This window comes from Paracoccidioides brasiliensis (genome assembly GCF_000150735.1).
Source record: "Paracoccidioides brasiliensis Pb18 unplaced genomic scaffold supercont2.6, whole genome shotgun sequence".
NCBI lineage: Eukaryota > Fungi > Ascomycota > Eurotiomycetes > Onygenales > Ajellomycetaceae > Paracoccidioides > Paracoccidioides brasiliensis.
In genome coordinates this window covers 570,412-590,686 of record NW_011371363.1, presented here as the reverse complement: position 1 = coordinate 590,686, position 20,275 = coordinate 570,412, and the positions used below count along the sequence as shown (strand labels likewise).

The 20,275-nt window shown below is 43.6% G+C and overlaps 3 protein-coding genes and 1 non-coding gene across 4 annotated transcripts; 1 reads left to right on the top strand and 3 right to left on the bottom strand.

Moving 5' to 3' along the window:
- Positions 1-4,152: 4,152 nt before the first annotated feature.
- On the top strand, positions 4,153-6,043 carry PADG_05277 (uncharacterized protein; the record flags this gene model as incomplete). Its single annotated transcript, XM_010762642.1, has 5 exons — positions 4,153-4,323; positions 4,417-4,473; positions 4,529-4,622; positions 4,694-4,831; positions 4,896-6,043. The coding sequence occupies 5 exons, from the start codon at positions 4,153-4,155 to the stop codon at positions 6,041-6,043; spliced, it is 1,608 nt and encodes a 535-aa protein (XP_010760944.1).
- A 1,925-nt stretch (positions 6,044-7,968) lies between these two features.
- On the bottom strand, positions 7,969-10,374 carry PADG_05276 (uncharacterized protein; the record flags this gene model as incomplete). Its single annotated transcript, XM_010762367.1, has 4 exons — positions 7,969-7,991; positions 8,068-9,130; positions 9,846-10,074; positions 10,136-10,374. The coding sequence occupies 4 exons, from the start codon at positions 10,372-10,374 to the stop codon at positions 7,969-7,971; spliced, it is 1,554 nt and encodes a 517-aa protein (XP_010760669.1).
- Positions 10,375-11,352: 978 nt separating this feature from the next.
- PADG_05275 (uncharacterized protein) lies at positions 11,353-12,659 on the bottom strand (the record flags this gene model as incomplete). The annotated part of the gene is made up of 2 exons (XM_010762366.1): positions 11,353-12,037; positions 12,121-12,659. 2 exons carry the CDS (start codon positions 12,657-12,659, stop codon positions 11,353-11,355), a joined length of 1,224 nt encoding a protein of 407 aa, XP_010760668.1.
- A 292-nt stretch (positions 12,660-12,951) lies between these two features.
- On the bottom strand, positions 12,952-13,045 carry PADG_11906. The gene has a single exon. It is a non-coding gene; the product is annotated as a tRNA-Lys (tRNA).
- Between the last annotated feature and the right edge of the window lie 7,230 nt (positions 13,046-20,275).

The window sequence follows — 20,275 nt, the reverse complement described above, 5'->3', positions numbered from 1 at the left end:
GTTCATCCGTTCGTGGGTCCGTTCCAGCCTCTGGGTCTTTCTTCTATAATATCTGAGAGTGAGTTAGCATATTTAGCTCGGAGTGGAGATCCACGAAACCGTGGATTTGGTTTTATGTGTTCCAAGGATTGCAATTTATAAGCATATGAAAGGGGTCAAGAGATGAACCATCGAAGACTTCCCATAAACTATCAATATAGATTATCGAGGAATAGATCGGCTTTCCAATTTTATTTTATGTTTTATTTTATATATTTAGTATTGCATCCCTGTGCTGCAGTAAAGACCTTATCGTCTCCAGGTTCCATGGTCGATAGTAGCACCTTGTATGGATGCATGTTCTTTGTGTCTATAGGTTGATCACTGCAACAATGTATTCCAAGGTTGTGAATTTGATTTTCCCATGTATCCCACGTTGAAAATTATTAAGCATTAATTATGGTTAACTAACTAGTTATAGTTAAACTAGTAAACTAGTTAACATTGGTTCATTGGTTAACATATTCCACCACTTACACCACTCCAATCACTCACCTTTTCATCCCAAACTCCTAACTTACTTGAATCATTCAATATGCCTAACCCCTTTAGCAAGAAAATTCTCAATCAAGAGAAAAGACTCTTATTAGCATATATATATCATTATATTTAAAATTATAAAATATTAATATTATATAATAAAAATAAATTATTTAATAAATTATAATATTTTTTTTAATTTTTTTTTTAATTTTTATATATTAATATTATTATTAACTATAATATATTTATAATAAATAAATATTTAAAACTTCATCAAATGTAAAATTAATAAGTAATTTACAATAGCTAACTAGTTAACTACAATGATCTTCAGCTTAGAAATGGTGACAATTTGCATGTGGAGTAGCCCCGCAGCTAGTTTAACTGATGGTACCAAAGATACCAATCAGGTGTCATCTAATGTGGGCCAGTTGACGTGCCTGATATTTGAATAATATCTCATCAGATTTGAGGTAACTACCCTTGTGGGATTTGAACCCACGGCTTTTGATTTTCCACGTCATGTCAAGTGCCACCTAGCAGCCGCACTCAAACCCTTCAGCCACATAGGTAAGAAAATACACTTATATAACTATATGATATATGAAATTAATGAATATCTAAATTTTATACTGAGGTTTTTTCATTTAAAATCTTAGATCAAGATTTTTGCTTAAACTAGATCTTTATATCAGTTTAAAATTATATGCATAAATATCCAAAAGTTCAATTCTGAATATTAAAATTTTTAATTCAAATTAAGCTTTCTTAAGAAAGATTTATAGAATGAGAATTTTGCATGCAATTTTGCTTAAAAAAAAAAATAAAAATAAAAAAATAAAAATAAAATAAATCTTCTCTGAACTGTCACTTTTTTGCCAGGTAAAAGAGCTAGCTCATTTTGAAAGGGCAGTACGTATGTGAGACTTGGTAGGTATGAATGGGACATCGACAAAGTTTTCTCTTCAATTCAAAGGAAACAAATAACAGCCGGACTGTAGTCAAATTTCATAAGATTTGCAGTAGTTAGTGGTGTTATGTCGAATTTCTCAACCACCTCTGGCTCAAATCTGTTGAAAATTGGATCAATTGCTCAGCTATCTGCTAGCTTTCCGATCTTCGTCCTTTAATTTGAAGAAGGGCTTGTTTTGAGTATTTCGCGGTTGGATGCACTAGCTAAATAAACCTATAAGATTAATCTTTAACTTAAAATACAGCACTCCGTAGGTATCATTCAATTAGATTTTTATTGTTGCAGACGTTGCTACCGAAGATGGTCCTAGCACTTCCTAGCCACAAGGGTCGAATTATTAGGGAAGGAAACGGAAGAATTCGTGAGGGTGGATTCGCAAGAACGAATAATGCAGCGGAGGAATCAGGGCGGAAGAAGGATAGCCCGATCATACGACTGGTAAATGAAATGTTTGATCCATGTTTGATTCGTGTTTGATCCGATCGTACGAGACTGGCGAGTGGGATGTTTTGGTTACGAAAGGAACTACTAATCAGGCGTTAGCCCGTTACATTTGTCCCCTCAGTAAATTGGTTAATATTTTCTACAGCTATAGTACGAATTGCAGTTTTTTATCTATCATTTTTAACATATCAACTTTTTAAAACTTAATTATAACAACTTCTTTATAAGATATAATATAAAAGCTTCTGATCTAGGTTTAAAACTAAAATATTTTTAGTTTAATTATGGGAATATATACTCTTTATTAACTATATAGAATATTTACTTCATAATATATCAAATTTAAACTATTCTTTTCATCTTTATTTTTATTTCTTCAAATTAAAAACTTTTTCTTTATAAATATAGATAATTCTTAAAGTAATTATATATTTTAAATATATTATTATTGATTTTTTACTCTTACTTTTATTATTTTTTTTCAAGAAATTTTATTATTTTTTTTATTTTAATTTATATTAATTTTTATAAAAACTTATTTGATAATTTATATAAAAGATTTGCTATTTTTTATTTAATATTTTAGATAAATATACTTAGTTTTCATAAGAACTAAATATTTATTAATATTTAATCAGATTGTTTTAATTTTACTATTATCATAATTAACTTTTTAAATATTTAAGTTTTCTGAACTATAGATCTTTCAGTAAGGTTATTTTTTATACTAAATTATAAAGTAAATAATTAAAAAATCTATAATAAAATAACATAAAATTTAATTTATAAAATAATTGCAAATTATATATAGTTATAAAGTTATCTTTTTTTTAAATGATTAAATAGTTAAAATAGCTACTAGATAGTACTTAACATAAAAAATTAAAGCTAAAGTTCAAATCTCATAGAAGATAACTTTAATCTTATAAAATAATTTTTAAAAATCATATAGATATATTAACTGATTTATCTTAATATCTGATCATTATTTTTAAATTATTAATCAAACTATCTATAAGTCTATTTTACATAAATTATTTTTATTTAAGCTAAAAATTATATATTAAAGATTTTAAAATTAGTTATTTATTTATTAATTTCTCTCTATTAAATTAAATATAATTTTTTAACTATATAAATATGTTTTTCACTTTTAAGTTTCTTCTATATAATTAATTTATAAATACATTTAATATATTATGAACTTATATTAATTATTAATTATATACAAATATAAAAAGTGAATAAATATTAGTATTTTTATTAAAATGCTTTTGATTCTTATTTAATATAATATTAATTTAATTTTATTATGTTTTAATTTAGCTCTGAATTTACACTTAATTTTTATTATAGTAAATATATTTTTTCTTTTTAATTAACATAATTCATCAGATTTATATTAAATTTTTTTAATAGAAAACTTATTTCTAATAGTTTTCATTTAATTAACTTATTATTAAAACTATATATCTTCAAATTTATAACTATAAGTTTTTTATTAAAATATCATGATTACTTACATTATTCAATATGTCATCATTTTCAATTGAGGTGTCAACTTTTTTATTTGATATTGATGTATTTTCTTTATAATTTAATAATAAAAATTTCACTATCTTATATTGATATTTATTAAATCTAATATTTTATAAAAGATTTATATTATTTAATAAATCAGCAATTCTATCAATCTGAGATTAACTATAAATTCAAAGTATTATAGTAACTAAATAAGTATAAATCATACATGAATATATAATAACAATATAATTTGCAGCTTTTTTAATTAGAGCTTTATAATCTCATGAAAATCAATATTATCATGATGAATCTAGCAAATAGAATCTAACTCTCTATATATATAGGCACATGATTATAGTAATGCAAGTAACTAGCTAGTTAGTTAACTATACTAGTTAGTTTAACTAGTTATAACTAACTTATAACTAGTTGGTTAACTATAACTAGTTAACAGTCAACATTTATCTTACATAAGCACACCTCTGCCAGCCGACATCACGTGGCGCTGCTATTCTCTGCTCATCCACTCCGCCGGGTCCAACGACGGTCATAGAATTTGTATAGGAAATAGCGAGCAGGGAGCAACGAGCATCATCAATTGTTTATTAGTTTCTGCTCGTGTGTGTTGGCAGAGCCCAGTTCATCTCCGTGGCTGCTGATTGTGTCTCTGATTGTGTCTTGGGCTCCCAATGTCGCTCAACATCTGCTCGAGACGGGCCGCAGCCCGGCTACTGCCTGTGGTAGGGAACTCCACCAGACCGCATCATCTAGTTATCTTCCCTAGATGCTGGGCGAGCCATCCAATTGTGCCAATTCTTTGCAGAAGCACTTCTTCTGCTCACCCTGATGGGCATCAGAAGGTATATGTTCTCTTTTTTCACTCTGTTCAGTTCCGCTTCCATTGCATACACTTTCGTACAGTACTTACGCAAGTTTATCAACGTCGAATTTAGATCTTATCTGAGCACCTCCAGGAGGCAGATCCCAGTATTTACAAGATCCTCCAGCAGGTTCGTAAATCTTTCCAACTCGATGTCTCTTATTTATACTGAATATTCCAAATAGGAGAAAAACCGCCAGAAACACTTCATCAACCTGATCCCATCTGAGAACTTCACATCGCAAGCCGTTCTCGATGCCTTGGGCAGCGTTATGCAAAGTTCGTACGCCCTATTTTTCAGTCCCCATCCCACATCATATATACGTGTGAACCTAACCCTGTCTTTTCAGATAAATATTCGGAGGGATACCCCGGAGCAAGATATTATGGAGGTAACCAGTTTATCGACCAGGCTGAGATATTGTGCCAGCAACGTGCACTAAAAGCATTCGGTCTCAAAGAGGACGAGTGGGGTGTCAACGTACAACGTCAGTCAGCTTTCCCGACTGCTAACTGTCTTAAATCATATTCTGATGCGCTTTGTACATGTAGCTCTTTCTGGCTCTCCTGCAAACCTCTACGCATACTCCGCACTCCTCAATACTCACGATCGTATCATGGGTTTGGATCTCCCACACGGTGGGCACCTTTCCCATGGATATCAGACCCCGACGAAGAAGATATCTGCGGTATCAAAATATTTCGAGACCCTACCATACCGGCTAGACGAATCAACCGGTCTCATTGACTATGACAAACTCGCAGAGCTGGCCCTTCTATATAGACCGAAGCTTCTCATTGCGGGCACTTCAGCATATAGCAGACTCATTGACTATTCACGCATGCGACAGATTGCTGATAGCGTGGGAGCATATCTTCTCACTGACATGGCTCATATATCTGGCCTAGTCGCTGCAGGCGTAATCCCATCCCCCTTCACATACTCTGATGTTGTCACAACAACGACACACAAAACCCTCCGGGGACCCCGTGGTGCCATGATATTCTTCCGTAAGGGCGTCCGCCGTACTGACTCCAAAGGCAACCCAGAAATGTATGACCTAGAAGGGCCCATCAACGCCTCTGTTTTCCCAGGCCATCAAGGTGGACCGCATAACCACACCATCACAGCCCTCTCTGTAGCTCTCCTACAAGCCACAACACCTGAATTCAAAACATACCAACAAAACGTGCTAGAGAACGCCAAGGCTCTTGCTGACCGGCTCGGAAAACCGACCAACAGCGGCGGACTGGGCTACAACATTGTCTCTGGTGGAACAGATAACCATCTCGTCCTCGTAGATTTGAAGAACCGTGGCGTCGACGGAGCGCGTGTTGAGCGTGTGCTCGAACTGTGCGCCGTGGCAAGTAATAAGAACACGGTGCCAGGTGACAAGTCCGCCATGAAGCCTGGTGGATTACGGATTGGGACGCCTGCGATGACTTCGCGCGGGTTTCTACCAGAGGACTTTGTTCGTGTTGCAGACATAGTTGATAGAGCTGTGACGATTACGCAGAAGCTGGATAAAGCTGCCAAGGCTAATGCAGAGGCTAAAAAACGCAAGAATCCTGGTAGCGTTAAGGCGTTTCTGGAGTATCTTGGAGAGGGCGAAGGGATTCCTGAGATTTTGCAGTTGAGGCAGGAAGTTGAGGAGTGGGTGGGGACATTCAGTTTGCCGTGGTCGGATGAGGAGGCGTGACGAGTTTTCTGTATTCATCACCCCTCCTCTTACTCTTCCTCTCCCTCTGTGTTGTACAAATGAAACGAAATGTTACAGAGAAATGCCTTGAACGCTTTCAAATCGCCCGTGCCTCCCTTCACCTACGTACGCCTTCCTCCCTGTTTGTGTCCGTGTGGAAAATATTGATATCACTTTGGGGTGTCCATTCCGTCAGTAATTTTATTTTGTCCCCACTTTAATCTTCATCATTTTCCTTCAATCTGGGAGCATAGCATGTACCCCACTCTCAGTCCCCGCTTAACTGCTTGTAACCTTTTCTCCCCCAATTGAGCCATCGTGTAGGTAAATATTTCTTAATATAGACTTATCAATTTGAAGGCCTCCACTCGATTATTTAAATATTGACCCCCCCGAACAGCCTCGTCTCCGCCTCTCACGTAAAGGTTCCTGCAGCTCAACATATCTGCTCTCGAATGAACTATTTCTTATGTTTCCGCACGAACATTCCAATTTGCACACGAATTGAGCACATAGTCTTCACGTAAACATGCTAGCTAACGCTAGAAAAAATAGAATAAAACTAAAAGAAACGAGAAGAAAAAATAAAACCAGTCGGGACGATCCTAATCTCCTACCCTCCCCACCCTATTCCCATCTAGCCGAATAACCCTGATGGTCCCCTGCTCTCAAATAGCGTAATCGCGATACCGATCCACCCAATATATGTCAACTGCAACGTCACTCCCCCAGGGTCCACCTTATCCTTTAGAACATGTGGGGTGGGACCCCGCAAGCCCCGCAAAGCCCCGCAAGTGCATCTCTATTATCTTGGATCCATCCGGCAATGGCCGGGTAATGGGCGCATGCAGAGTTGTCAAGTCATACTTGCAGGAGTTGGAAGACAGATGGAGCTGCAGGATTCATGGGTTGCTTGTTTGGTGGGAGAGGTTAGTGGTGACATTTATATGCCTCCCTATGAAAGTAGATGAGCACGTGTAGGGCAGGCTGGATTATTTATTTATTTGTTTATTTGTTTATTTGTTTTGTTTGTTTGTTTATTTATTTATTTATTTTGGAAATATAGGTTATATTGGAAATTCTATCTACGGAGATTTGCTTTCTCTGTTTTCTTTTAGGGGATTGGCGATTCGGGACTGATTTCATGGTGAGAATAGGTGGGAATTCGGAGGTTATTTTGGGATTCTCTGAGAATGGGAGTTAGTAATGTCTTCATACGTAGGACAAAACTTCTTCTACTGAGATTATCTGTTCTTAAGGTTATTGTAGATCGATCTATCTATCAACTACAGATGGAATATGCTAACTACAAAGTATCCTGTATCCATTCATATCAACTGAAATCCCCTGAGATGCTGCAGCGCTGGCATGGACGGTCAAACAGGCTGAATATCTGACTTCCGTATCCAATAGCTGTGCATTCATGCTTAGATACACACAATGCTTTTTCCAAATCTTGTCTGCTATGAAGAGCCAGACCTGCAACTTTAATTACTTTCCAATTCTGTACCCACGAACATTGGGTTTGATTTTATTGAGGAAATTTATAGCTGGGTATCGTGGTGGCCTATAGAATTTGAAAAAAACAAGACCAACAGACAGGATACTCGTCTCCATACCCCAATGCTGGTGGAGGTTATAAGTTTGGTTTCGGGGGAAAGGGGGAGATTCCAATGTTACTGGAGACCACCAAAGGAAGCAACCGGCCAACTGATCCCTAATTCCAACAGCAGATGAAGCCTGCTGAAGAAACAGACTATCCTCCATTGAAGGAGAATTTTTGAGGTTAAAGAGAACATACAGAGAGAAAACCCTCGCTGAGCAAGCAGAAAACGTATGGTCTTTTCCGCCTTTGCTTGGATTATTTAGACGCACATTAGCTTCATGGGTCAACAACAGCAGTCATACAAGACTCCGGAAATAAATCAGCTCGTCAGTTTTGGCCAGTCTAGGCAATTGTGTTAGTCTTCATTCTGGCCCATATTGCAAGCCTCAGAGAAAGGACAGATGGCACTTAGACTTACAAAAAACTGTGTGCTTTTTATTCCTTGTTGACACAACCGCCTCATCACCAACTTTTATATACGCACCCCCGGAAGCCTTATCGATAAACCCGTATCTCCCGAAGACGGGGCGCTGTTTAGAGCCCTTATCGACCCTTCTATCCTTCATCAATTTCTTCAGCACGGCTCCCGACTCACCGATGCCTTGTGCTCCCGTGTTATAGTCGACATTGATACTCCGACACCTCGCGCAATTTGATGTTAGGGTAAATTTTATATCGTCTTTGACTGTGACTTCTCCCCAAAAGTCCTCTTCGTACGGCTCCGCCGCTCCGGAGAGGACGATGTTTGCACGGAATTTAGAGATGTCCATCGCCTCACATTCTGGGAGGCGACTAGATACATCTTGAAGGGACGTTTCTGAAACGATGAGGTAGGCTGCTATATCTGCAAAGGTGATCCATTCGTCGTCATCGCCGCTGTTTCCAGTAGAAGATGAAGTGTCGTAGTCAAAAAATGGTAAAGCTTCTGTGATGCTGGACATCCAACCGCCTCGTTTATTTGATGGAGATTGAGATTCAGCTGTAGTCCTCCCCTTTGCTGCGGCATTTGGCGGGAGATCCCCCAGAACCAATCTCCGATTCTCACCCAAATACAGCAGGATGACCTCGTACCCAAAACACCCAGAGAACCAGTTGGAATACTCTTTGCCCATATCGTAAGCCTTGCACGCGCTTGAATACATATCCACCTCCACAATCCTCAGCCCCTCGACATCTGCGGGCTCGAGGGGAATCTCCAATTCCTTGACAACATCCCGATCAGGATGCCCAACAGGAGCTTGATACTTGACCACAATTTTACCTTCCTCAGTAGTGGCCCCTTCAGCAGACTTCCTGGGAAATAAGACGTCTGTCCTGAACAGAGACATCTCGTTGAATTTGCTGATTTGCATGTTCCTCAAGGTTTTATCATGCTCTACCTTGAGAAGCATGAAGCGGCGGTCGTAGGCAAGGCCGTGGCGGGTTATGCGGGAGTGAGAGATCGGAGTGCCACGGAGGGACTTGATGGGGTAGATATAAAGCTGAAGGGGGTGTCAAACGCATCATTTTGATTGCTAGAGCAATGGTGCTGGTGATATTTTTTTCGCGATATAATATTATATCCCTTTGGAATATGTTTTCCCTTTACCAGGTAGGTTTTAGTGAAATATCCTATGGGAAAAACAATACATACCTGACTTATTTTCAAATCCCCCATCCTGTCGAAATCCAGCAGTTTTGCTAAATTTAAAAAATAAAAATAAAAATAAAAATAAAAAAAAATAAAAAATCTCTTTAAAGGATTTCAAGATGGTGGATGTTTGAGAGCAAGAGGGGTGAGTGGAGGAAGCAATGTGGGGCCTGATCGAAGGATGACTAGGTATCATATCTCCTCGGCGACTGCAATGACACCCCTCCTTTGACAACATTTGCGCTGCCGAAACAAGTTGGATTGTGATTTAGACCCGAGCCAATTTATGATCTTCATCAGACCCCAATATAATATATATATGCTGTGGCTCGTAAATTCTCATTCTTCTCATGGTATCATGATGACAGATGGGGCTGAAATGCGAAGTGAGTAGAAAGCATTTTTGTATATTGCATTTATCCAAAGCTCTCTGCTGGGAGACACAGTAAGTTGTAATATCGAACTCCCTTTGAAAACCACCCAAAACCTCATCCAAAAGGTCCGCTGGGTATTACGTGGGTACGTCCATATTCTCATCCCTCCATCAACCCCTTAACTGCACCAACCGCCTTCTCAAAACTCTCACGCTCCCCATCATCATCAACTCCAGTCTCCTTCAGCCCCTCACTCGTAGCCACGATACGAAAAGTTAACGCTCTCACCAGCATCCGTAATCGATATCTGCCTACGCCAATCAGCCTAATAAGCTCCTCACCCGCAACATACCACAACAGCCTATCAGCACCTATGGTTGCCTCTGCGAATTCCACGGGCCGAAAGTAGAGCGATAAGTCGCTAATGCCAGGTATTTTTCTCCTTCTTCCGCCTTCTCATCATCTTGACCTGTAAAAAGAACATTCTCACATTCCCCGCCAAGTTTCCATAGACCAGCTGTGTCTTGCTCGGCATCTCAATGGGTTTGCGCAATGATAAAAGCTTGAGGAATAGACACTGATAGGGTTCCACCATAATGCTAGCTTCACCATCGTAACCCCATACAGTTACTATTTCTATCAAATACCAAAATCGGATGTATCCATTTCCCACAACTCGATCCCCCGTCGCCCATCTATGCTTCCGCTGCTGATGCCGCATGAAAAGGAGGTGCCTCAAGACACTTTACTCCACCAAATCGTTCTCGTAGATCCCTATGAAGCGCACTCGATGCAAGAAGAATCTCTTCCCATCGACCCGCTTCCGGTTCCGGCTTCCAACGGATAACCCATGCAGCGTTCCATGTATTCTTTGCAACATATTTCTAGGGTATATCATAGCTAAAAGTATTCCAAGCACCAGAAAAAGTAGCAGTTGCGATTGCGACTAAGGGCTCCGCAACCTGATTCCAGTGTTTTCCCATCCCTTTTTTGTTCATCTGGAGCTTATGGAACTGATGCTGAATTTTGGCGGCATGCTCTGTTTCTGCGGCGCCCTGGATCCTTTTTAAGATCAGTAGGTGCGCGGGAGGAGAATACTATTGCCCTGACCAAGATAACGATAGGCTGGGTGGTGCACTATTACCTTGTTCAAGCTGAATAGTGGAAATAGGGAGGTTGAAGGAGTCGAGGATGTGCAGGAGTGGTAATTCCATATTTTCTGTCTTGCTTTAGGAGGGAGGAGAAAGTTGGTGACCCTGTGAAGTGCCTAGAGGGTTTAAGCATCTTGGAACATAACACCTGAATTTATGCTGAATGAAGTATACGAGTGCACTGCGACAACTTGGAAATGTGTGTGTGTGTGTGTGTGTGTGTGTGTGTGTGTGTGTGTGTGTCGAGATTCAATAACACTCAGAAATCGTGATCGCGATATAAGATAGTCCTCGTAGCTGGAAGCTATCACGTAGATCAAGCCGAGGCCGACTTGAAATTTGGCCCCCCTTTGCATTCAAGGATTAGAGAACGAACCAGGTAGAGTCATCTGCATACTCAGAGGTAACAAATGGAGAAATGAGAGAGAGGTCTAAAACAAAATCATACGAAGTCGATAGAGAATCTTGAGGGATTTAGCTTGACTCCCTGTTTGTAATGCAAACTTACCACTGCATATAAGGTAAGCGCTCCATATTTATGCAAGCATTCAGATAGAATTTCCAACTTTCAGTAGAAAGCGAACAATAGCTTCTTGGCCCTCAGACTTAATTGTTGCCTCCGTATGCAAGGCCCCAGAAACTATCTGACGGCTTACATCAAGGCCAAGCTCTAATGCCAATTGTTCCAACATATCCGCCTGCTCAGAGGGAACAATCTCATCTTTAGCTGCAGAGATGATAAGAAACGGAAGATCCCTCCCAGGCTTAGTTTTAGCAACAGCCTTCAATGCCACTTCCGAATCCCACCAACTACGTAGAAACGGCCACAAATAGCGATACGGGAGCCATTTCTGCGGGTAGAGGGCTTCCAACATGCGTCGAGTGTTCACAAAGGGCGTCTCAAGAATGACGCCATTTACCCTCACGGGATTGGTGGCCCTGCTTGATAGATTTTGCATTAATAGGCCGGTGGCAACACCGGCACCTATGCTCTGGCCCCAAATTACCAGACGGGTGTGTTCACCGTCCAGAACATATGTGTTCTGAACCCACCGCAACGCAGCCAGAGCGTCCTGCTCTATTCCCCTCTGCGATGCTCGACCGCGTGATGTCCAATATCCTCGATAAGACAGGGCAACGATGGTGAACTGGGTCTGACTTCCAGTTTTATTATAGAGGGATTTAAGTGGCTCGGATAGGAACGGGAGTCGTGGTGGGAGAGAGGAAGCATTTCTTTATGGGACTGTTAGTTTTAAGGATCTTATATATATTTATTCCTGGAAAGTGTGAACGGAATATCTTGCCCCTGAAAATACATCACAACTACATGTTTCCTCCCTCTGCCATTTCTGCTCTGTCCATTTAACAAGAACCCGGGTTCTTTTCGCCTTGACAAGCTCCCAATGCAAAGGGCAATCTTCGTCCCATCTAACGAGCAAATATGTTTTTCCTCCCAATGCACAGGTCGACACCCCATCTCATAATCTTCAATCTTCTCACTCCGAGAAAATGGCGGGATCGAAGGCATATATATGATTTTATTCTGAAAAACCACCATCATCAAGCATTTGTAGAACCACAGCGTCAAAGCCAATCCCACAAAGACCAATGGGGGCACAAGCACCGCCGGAACAACTCCCGTGCTGAGGGAGCGCCGGCCCCGAGAGGGATTCTGGATCTCATAATAGGGGTGGCTTGTGGTTAGGCGCTTGAAGCGGGAGCAGATGAGGTCGCTTCGGGGTTGAGGATTTATGTTTTGGATTGCTTGCAGTGTAGGAGTTCTGGAACGAATAATTGCTGCTGAGTGTGAAAAGGTGGGTTTCCATGTGGGAGAAATCAGCAGCCTCAACAACATAGTGTCCCGCACGTTTCTACATCCTGAAAGTAGCTGTTTGAATTTCTATCCATATTTGATCGTTGGATGGTGATGGATACCGTAAATTTTCGATCGCCAATGCTGATTATAAAATCTGTAAAATCTGTATCACGTGGTGATTAGGTCCTCGGATGGGAGTTTTTGAAGATTTTGGTGAAATATTGTCTATGATAGACAATTTCAATCGCAATTTAAAAAAAGAAAATGGCATCAAACGTTGACCCAAATGGGAAAAGAAATGGAAAAGAGGAAAAATGGAGGTGAAAATAGCAGCCCACGGCGAGGGTCGAACTCGCAGCCTTGCGGTTGCGCCTAGAGTTTAGGTCGATAAAAGCCGCACGCTCTGACCATTGAGCTACGTGGGCTAATTGGATGCTGAGTGAATTACACGCGAGGAAGATGTTTCCTTAGTTAAACCCCACTAGCTTCCTAACTTCAACCTTCCAAGTGATACTCATATGGAGAACACAGCTGTGAATGTCCACAACTCTGTAATGACATGAATACTGGGCAGTGAGTTTTGCCTCTTTCTACCTCATCTATGGTTGCCGGAGACTAATGGTCCCAAGTAGCTACCAACCTAGTATTCCAATTCCCCCACCGTTTGTTATCCACAAAACTAGTGAAGATACTAATCCATAGTTATATCTGCCAATTCAGCAACCACAGCAAAGCTCATATATTGAGCAGATATCAAATGCCCTTGTGCATCTGCGAAAGGGATTTCTCAATCGCTAATGAGGAGAAGGAGATGTTATATGTGATCTTGTGTTCCTTGGGTTCGGGGTCGTAAATAATTCTCTGTCATTGCTTCCTCCCCTAAACCTTGTTCTTAGATATCGGTTCAGAACGTTCCCCAACAACCACCAGCATATTTATTGGCTATCTTGCAACCTATGTATATCTCTAAGTGAAGCAAGGAGGAACTGCACGCCTCAAAACGAAATTCTTAACAATACCCTACGTCATATGACTATCTGGACTACCTAGGTAAACCACCTAACTCGGACTATTTTCACAAGAGTCTGGGCAACGACATTCTCATCAGTCAAACATCTTAATCAATCCTGATCACATCCCTATAAGCTCTCTCCCATCCCCTCAGGCAGCAAGCCTGATGGCGTGCCGACGCAGCGCTGCCAGCGCGCCCAGCCCCCCAACACCACCGAACGCGTCCCGAGCCTTGACGCGCATCTGCTCCCCCATACGCCGTCCACCCAAGAGACCCCATCTCCTCACCCCAATCGCCCGCCGCACATGTGAACTGAATGACATGGAGCCTCCAAGCTCCCCTACACCAGCAGGCAGCTCAAAGAGCAGAAATGTCGCACCAATACGTCTCAACCTACGTGGCCCGATGGCTAGCGATCTCCTAGCCGCCCACGAGGCTGAGGCACAGAAATCCCATGCAGAAGCACTAGCTGCTGCAAATATGCTTGATCGGATTGAAGAAGACCTAGATATCATGAAGGCAAAAGGCCTATCAAGGGCACTGGCCCTTGGAGCCGCCGTGAAGGCGTTAGTCAAGGACTGGTACAATGGAAGTCTAGAAACAGCTAAGCAGTCCACCACAATCAAGCCTGCTGGCTCCACTGGTGCAAATGATGCAAGTGCTCCTACCTATGCAAAGACAGCTGCAGACAGCACCAATGCAACAAAAACACCAGCAACTGTACTGCAGAAACCCCTGCTTAGGAATAACCCCAGAGAAGGAAAAACACCACGAATCCTCGCGCGCCTGCCTTCAGATCATCTAGCTCGCAAAGCAAGCCCAATTGCTACTCTTAGAAAGCTGAAGGCTGAACTCCCGGGGCCTTTGGCAGCAGCCATCACAGCAGTTCAAGCCATCCCCACAGGCATTGCCATCATTCCTAGAAGCTTGCAAGACATGGAGGCCCTGCTAGCCCAAAAGAATGTTTTAGCAGCCACTCTCACCAATGCTCAGATAGAGAAGGAAGAACATTGGATCACCTGCCTGATTCCTGGGCTGCCCATGGAGATTAGTGACTATGATGGTGGAACTCTGCGTCTCTCAGCAGAATCCATGACAGAAGAATTCACACTCCAAACCAGAATCAAGCCTGTCCAGAGTCGCTGGGCAAAAATACACCCTGGAAACCCAACAGTCACCCTTATATTACACTTTTCACAAGAGACAGCAGTAAACCTGCCATCAAAAGTGGAACTATATGGATATCAAAGACCAGTGATCAGAAAGGCACCTAAGATCAAAATACAACAATGCAGCAAATGCTGGGGATTTCATCAAGAGAGATACTGCCTCCGCGTCCCTCACTGCAAAAAATGCAGTTCTAAGAACCATGTGAAAGGAAATCCATCCTGTCATAAGAAGAATGAAGCATGTGGATGCCCCAATCACTGCACTAACTGTCTTGGACCACATGCCGCGGATGATCCATCCTGCCCCGCCAGACCAGGGATAAAGAATGGGACTGTTCAAAGGCACTCAAGAAACCAGCTGAGGGATATCTGCAATGCACAGAGTAAGGCATACTTGGCCAAGGCAAGTAACAGCAAATGCGGTGGTTGAGGTCCATCAGCAGACCTGAGGTTGAATGACTCTACTGAGTGTAGATCTAACCTCACGCTGACATCAAACACAGCACCAAGCACAGCATTGAGCACAGCATCAGGCACAGCATTAGGCATGGTGTCCAACCCAACACCTAATGCAACACCCAACATGTCACCTCATGCAACAACACCCTCCTTTCAGCTACTCAATGAAGAAGAACTCTAGGTCCCCGCAATTCCTGCAGATTATGCAAGTCAACGTAGGAAAAGGGGGCCCAGCACACGAGACGGCCCTCAATCTAGCGTTTGAAAGAAAGACTGACATCCTTCTCATACAGGAACCCTGGATTCACAGGAACTTAAGCCAACGCATCTCCAAAAAGCATCCAGCATTCAACTGCTTTGCCCCAATTGAAAAGTGGGACAGGAAGCCACGGGTCCTCACCTATGTGCGTAAACACCCACAAATCCATGCTCATGCAGTCCCAGGCCCCTGGGCAGAAAACCGGGACATCCACATGCTGCACATACAGGCCTGGGGTCTACAGCTTCAGACAGTCAACATATACAATGCACCCCCAGGCGCAGAGGATCCTGGACAAGGTGTGGGCTGTCTTCTCTCCTGGTCTGTCCCAGCACTCCCGTTGCTCCTTGCTGGCGACCTCAATATGAAGCACCCCGTGTGGCAACCAGGAGTGCCTCCAAGCATGTGGGCGGAACCATTCCTGCAATGGACCATGGATTTCAACTTTACTCTCACCATGGACCCAGACACCCCCACACGTGGGCATAACATGATAGACCTGGCCTGGGCCACCCCGGAATTAGTTATCAAAGGAGTGGACACACAGGTGGACAGATCCCTTTACACTTCCTCTGACCACCAGACTCTTCTCACCAAAATCAGCCTTCCACAGGGCGCAAGGCCTGACAGGCCACCCCATTTTTTCCGTCTCGACACCATGAATGAGAAGGTCTTTAACCAGACGCTGGAGGCCTATAAGCCAAAACTAGACAAACTATGTGATATCCCAGAGTACCCCAATACAGATCAGCTGGATGCCCTGGCTAAAGGTATCACAGATGCACTAATAGCTTCCCTGGAAAGTTCCACCAAGAAGAGCACCGGGCAAGGCACAGGTCAGCCATGGTGGAATGAGGACTGCCAGAAAGCAGTGACAACACTACATCGTGCACAGCGCCTAGGCTCTAGTTTTTTACGAGAAGCAAAAAGCAACGTAGCCAGGATCACCAGGAAAGCCAAGAGAGAATACTGGCGAGGCAAGATAGCAGAGGCCTCAGTGGGGAAAGATATCTTTAAGATGATCAAATGGGCCCATTCAACTGGCTCCTTTCATTCCCCCCCTCTTGTAGATGAAGAGACTGGGCGAACGCGAACAACCCCTAGAGAGAAAAGAGACCTTCTGCAACGGGTGCTCTTACAGAAGGCTGCAAGCAGAGAGGATATCCCAGTTAGCTGGTCCAACCCACCATCTGTCAAATTACCATTTCCTGTTGCCTCAGCACATGAGATACAAAGTTCTCTGCTGAACACGGGTAATACCACTCCAGGAACTGATGGAGTGCCAACAGAGGTGCTACGAAAGGCATGGCCACATATTAAGGTATCGGTGGAAAGGCTGTTCAGAGCCTGCCTTAGGGTTGGCTGGCACCCAACCTCCTTTCGAGATGCCACACTGGTTGTGCTGCCTAAGGTCAACAGAGATCCAACACTCCCGCGATCCTACAGGCTCATAGCCCTTCTCTCAACGTTGGGGAAGGGACTGGAACGCCTGGTAGCCCGTAGGCTGGCCTGGACAGCTATACAAGAGAAGATTGTCCACCCCCAGCACTTTGGAGCCCTCCCTGGGCGGGCTGCCTCAGACCTAGTGGCAGCGATGGTTCATGATATAGAGGAAGCCTGGGCCCATGGAAAAGTAGTCTCTCTTCTTACTCTGGACATCAAGGGTGCTTTTGATGCTGTACTCAGAGGAAGGATGCTGCGGAGATTGCAAGAACAAGGCTGGCCACCAAATTTAATTAGATGGGTGGAAAGCTTCATGACAGGACGCACAGGCAGGATCAGATTGGATGGACTCCTGGGAGAGCTCTTTGATATCCCAGCAGGGCTTCCACAAGGCTCGCCAGTCTCACCTATTCTATTCATGCTGTTTATTCAGCCTCTGTTCTTTCTAGGAACTATACAAAGAAGACGTGCACGCTCAGGCTACGCAGATGACCTAGGACTGCTTAGTGCTGGAACCACCCTTGAAGGGAATGTTGTTACTCTCCAGGAGGATTTCAAGTTGCTAAATGATTGGGCCAGCAAAGAAGGGCTAACATTTGATTTTGCCAAAACTGAGATAGCACACTTCACACGGCGCAGAATCCTTTCAAACCCCTCAATTGACCTTGAAACAACATCTGGCACTCACTCTATTACAGCAAATGCAGTGAAAAGCTCCATAAGATATCTAGGAATCTGGCTAGATAGAAAACTGAGCTTCAAGAAACACGTGGAGACCATGGCGGCTAAGGCACGACAGGTGTCTAATGGCATACGGGCACTAAGCAACACGGCAAGAGGCGCCCCAGTACAACTGCTTAGACAATCCATTCAGGCCTGTGTGCTCTCTGTGCTCTGCTATGGAGCAGAGGCCTGGTGGCCTGGAGCCACACGAATGGAGAAGGGAAAGGAAATCTCCAATCGAATGGATTGCCTAGTCAGAAAGCTAGATCTAGCCCTTAGAGATGCTTTGCGAGGGGCACTGCCAGTCTACAAGACCACACCCATTTCAGCTCTACACCGTGAGCTAGGAATCATGCCAATGAAAGAGACACTAGACAACCGGCGTGCTGTATTTGCAGTAAGAATCAAAAAGCTTGACAAGAGGCACCCGCTAGTGAGGCGCTCTAATAAAGTAGCTACCACCAAGCCCTATACCACACGTCTGTCTAGAGCGTCCAGTCATGCTGGTGGGATAGAAGCATATGACCCTCTACTCACGCCCCCTTGGATGAGATTTCCCAGGAAAGAAGATCTGCAGATTGGGTATGTGGCAGGCCGCACAAAGGAACAGGCAGCACAAGACTTTAAGAGCTGGCTACAACAACGCAATCCCCTGGATCTGGTGGTCTTCACCGATGGTTCACAGATAGAGCGCCCTCAGCGCGCGACTGGTGCAGGATGGGCTATATGCTGGGGTAGCGAACACCGTCTAATCTCCACAGGAAACCTGCCAATGGATAAAGCAGAGGTCTTTGATGCAGAGGCAATGGCAGCCCTGCAGGGCCTAAAGGAAGCCACCACCTCACCTCAGGCGAAGTTTGCCAGCAACGTCTACATTTGCCTAGATAATTTGGAGGTAGCACGAGCCCTTGGATCCGTGCCAAACACCTCTAGCCAGCAGGTCTTCGCGCAGTTTCTGAAAGCCATAAAGGCCTGGCAGAGCAGGGATAGGCTCCCATTGGCCACCCAGAGCAGGGTGGTCATTAGATGGGTCCCAGGCCACGCAGGCGTGGCTGGTAATGAAAAGGCAGATCTTGAAGCCAAAGCAGCCGCAGCGCAGGCAGCAAGTGCAAGCATGGTACCTCAACCCGACAGCATAGGCACTCTAGCTTATATAAAGCGGCACACTATGGAACAAACCACACGGGCCTTTGAGAACTACTGGGCCAAAAATCGGCCCAAACGCTATATGGAGCTGGAGATCCCACTAAAGAGAGCCTCAACAGAGGCAAAACTTTCACGCTTCACATTAAGAAAGCTCTATGCCGCCCGATCAGGTCATGGAGACTTTGCAGCCTACCACAGCCGCCTTAAGCATGAAGATGCAGAGTGCTACTGCCGGTGCGGACATAGCAAAACCCCAGAACATTTCTACTATTGCACTCTTGCAAGAAAAGCAGCAAAGCGGCGCCGGCCTATCTACAATCTTCGCGAGACACTGGCAACCTCGCGTGGGGCCCTAGATTTCAATAACTGGCTAAGAGAAACAGCCTTCTATCAGAATATCTGTCCAATGCGCCGTCGCGCACCTCCAGATCAGATCCCACAGTCCATCCTCTCCTCTGTCCTGCCCCCGTCTTCCTCACCACCTCCTCCTCCTTCCTCTCTCTCCTCCCCTTTCTTCCCTTCCTTGCCTTCCTTCCTATCCGCCTCCCCTACCTCCCTCCCACAAACCTAAAACCTCTCAAAACCTCTGCTCTATGGCAACCGACCCATGGGCTCTGCCGGTGCAGCAATACGCAACCCTTTTGCCTCATTTGTAAGATAGCTACTAGATAGGTAGTCGCCTACGGGCGCAGCTCTACCCGCCCTATAGTTCGACGCGGACTCTACTAGATCACGTGACCATAAGGCACGTGGACTAACCGGGCGTTAAATAAACACACACACACACACACACACACACACAAGAGTCTGGGCAACACATATCCTAGACCATTCGAAAATGCTTACATCCACCTGCTGACTGGTTTCGTGACAGGGAGGGAGCATACGGGATGTGAAACGAATCGCCAAATAGATGCGAAAATTGCAGCCAACCAGGGAGGGCCAAAAACCGTGTTGTTTCTGTCGTGAAGACACGGTTGTTGAGAGAATTTTTTTAGTGAATGGTTTCCATCTCGTAAACAACCACAGAGCCAACCAATGCTGTCACTCTCCGGAAAAAATCTTTTAATACCACCCAAAAAAAACATACGATATCCAGGATTCGCTGGTGGTCATCCACCTAGTCCGGCGAGTGGGTTAAGCAGAGCCCTCCCCTAAAAACATACCTAGCAAAAGACTTCTTCGGGGAATACGAGCACATTGAATCTCTTTTGGTGGACAGATTCACTGCAGTAGCTCTTGACAAACAGCCCTTTTGGCCATGATCAAATTTGAAGACCCTGCGTCTGATAGCCTTCCTCCTTGATATTACCAGTTGAACAAAGGTAAATACCAAGAGCTCAAAAATTGAACTGCGCAATAGGATCATAAGACCCTCCCTGTTGAAGCATACAGCAGGTTCTGACCTACAGACTCTCCCTCAAGACCCCCCCCCCCCCCCCGA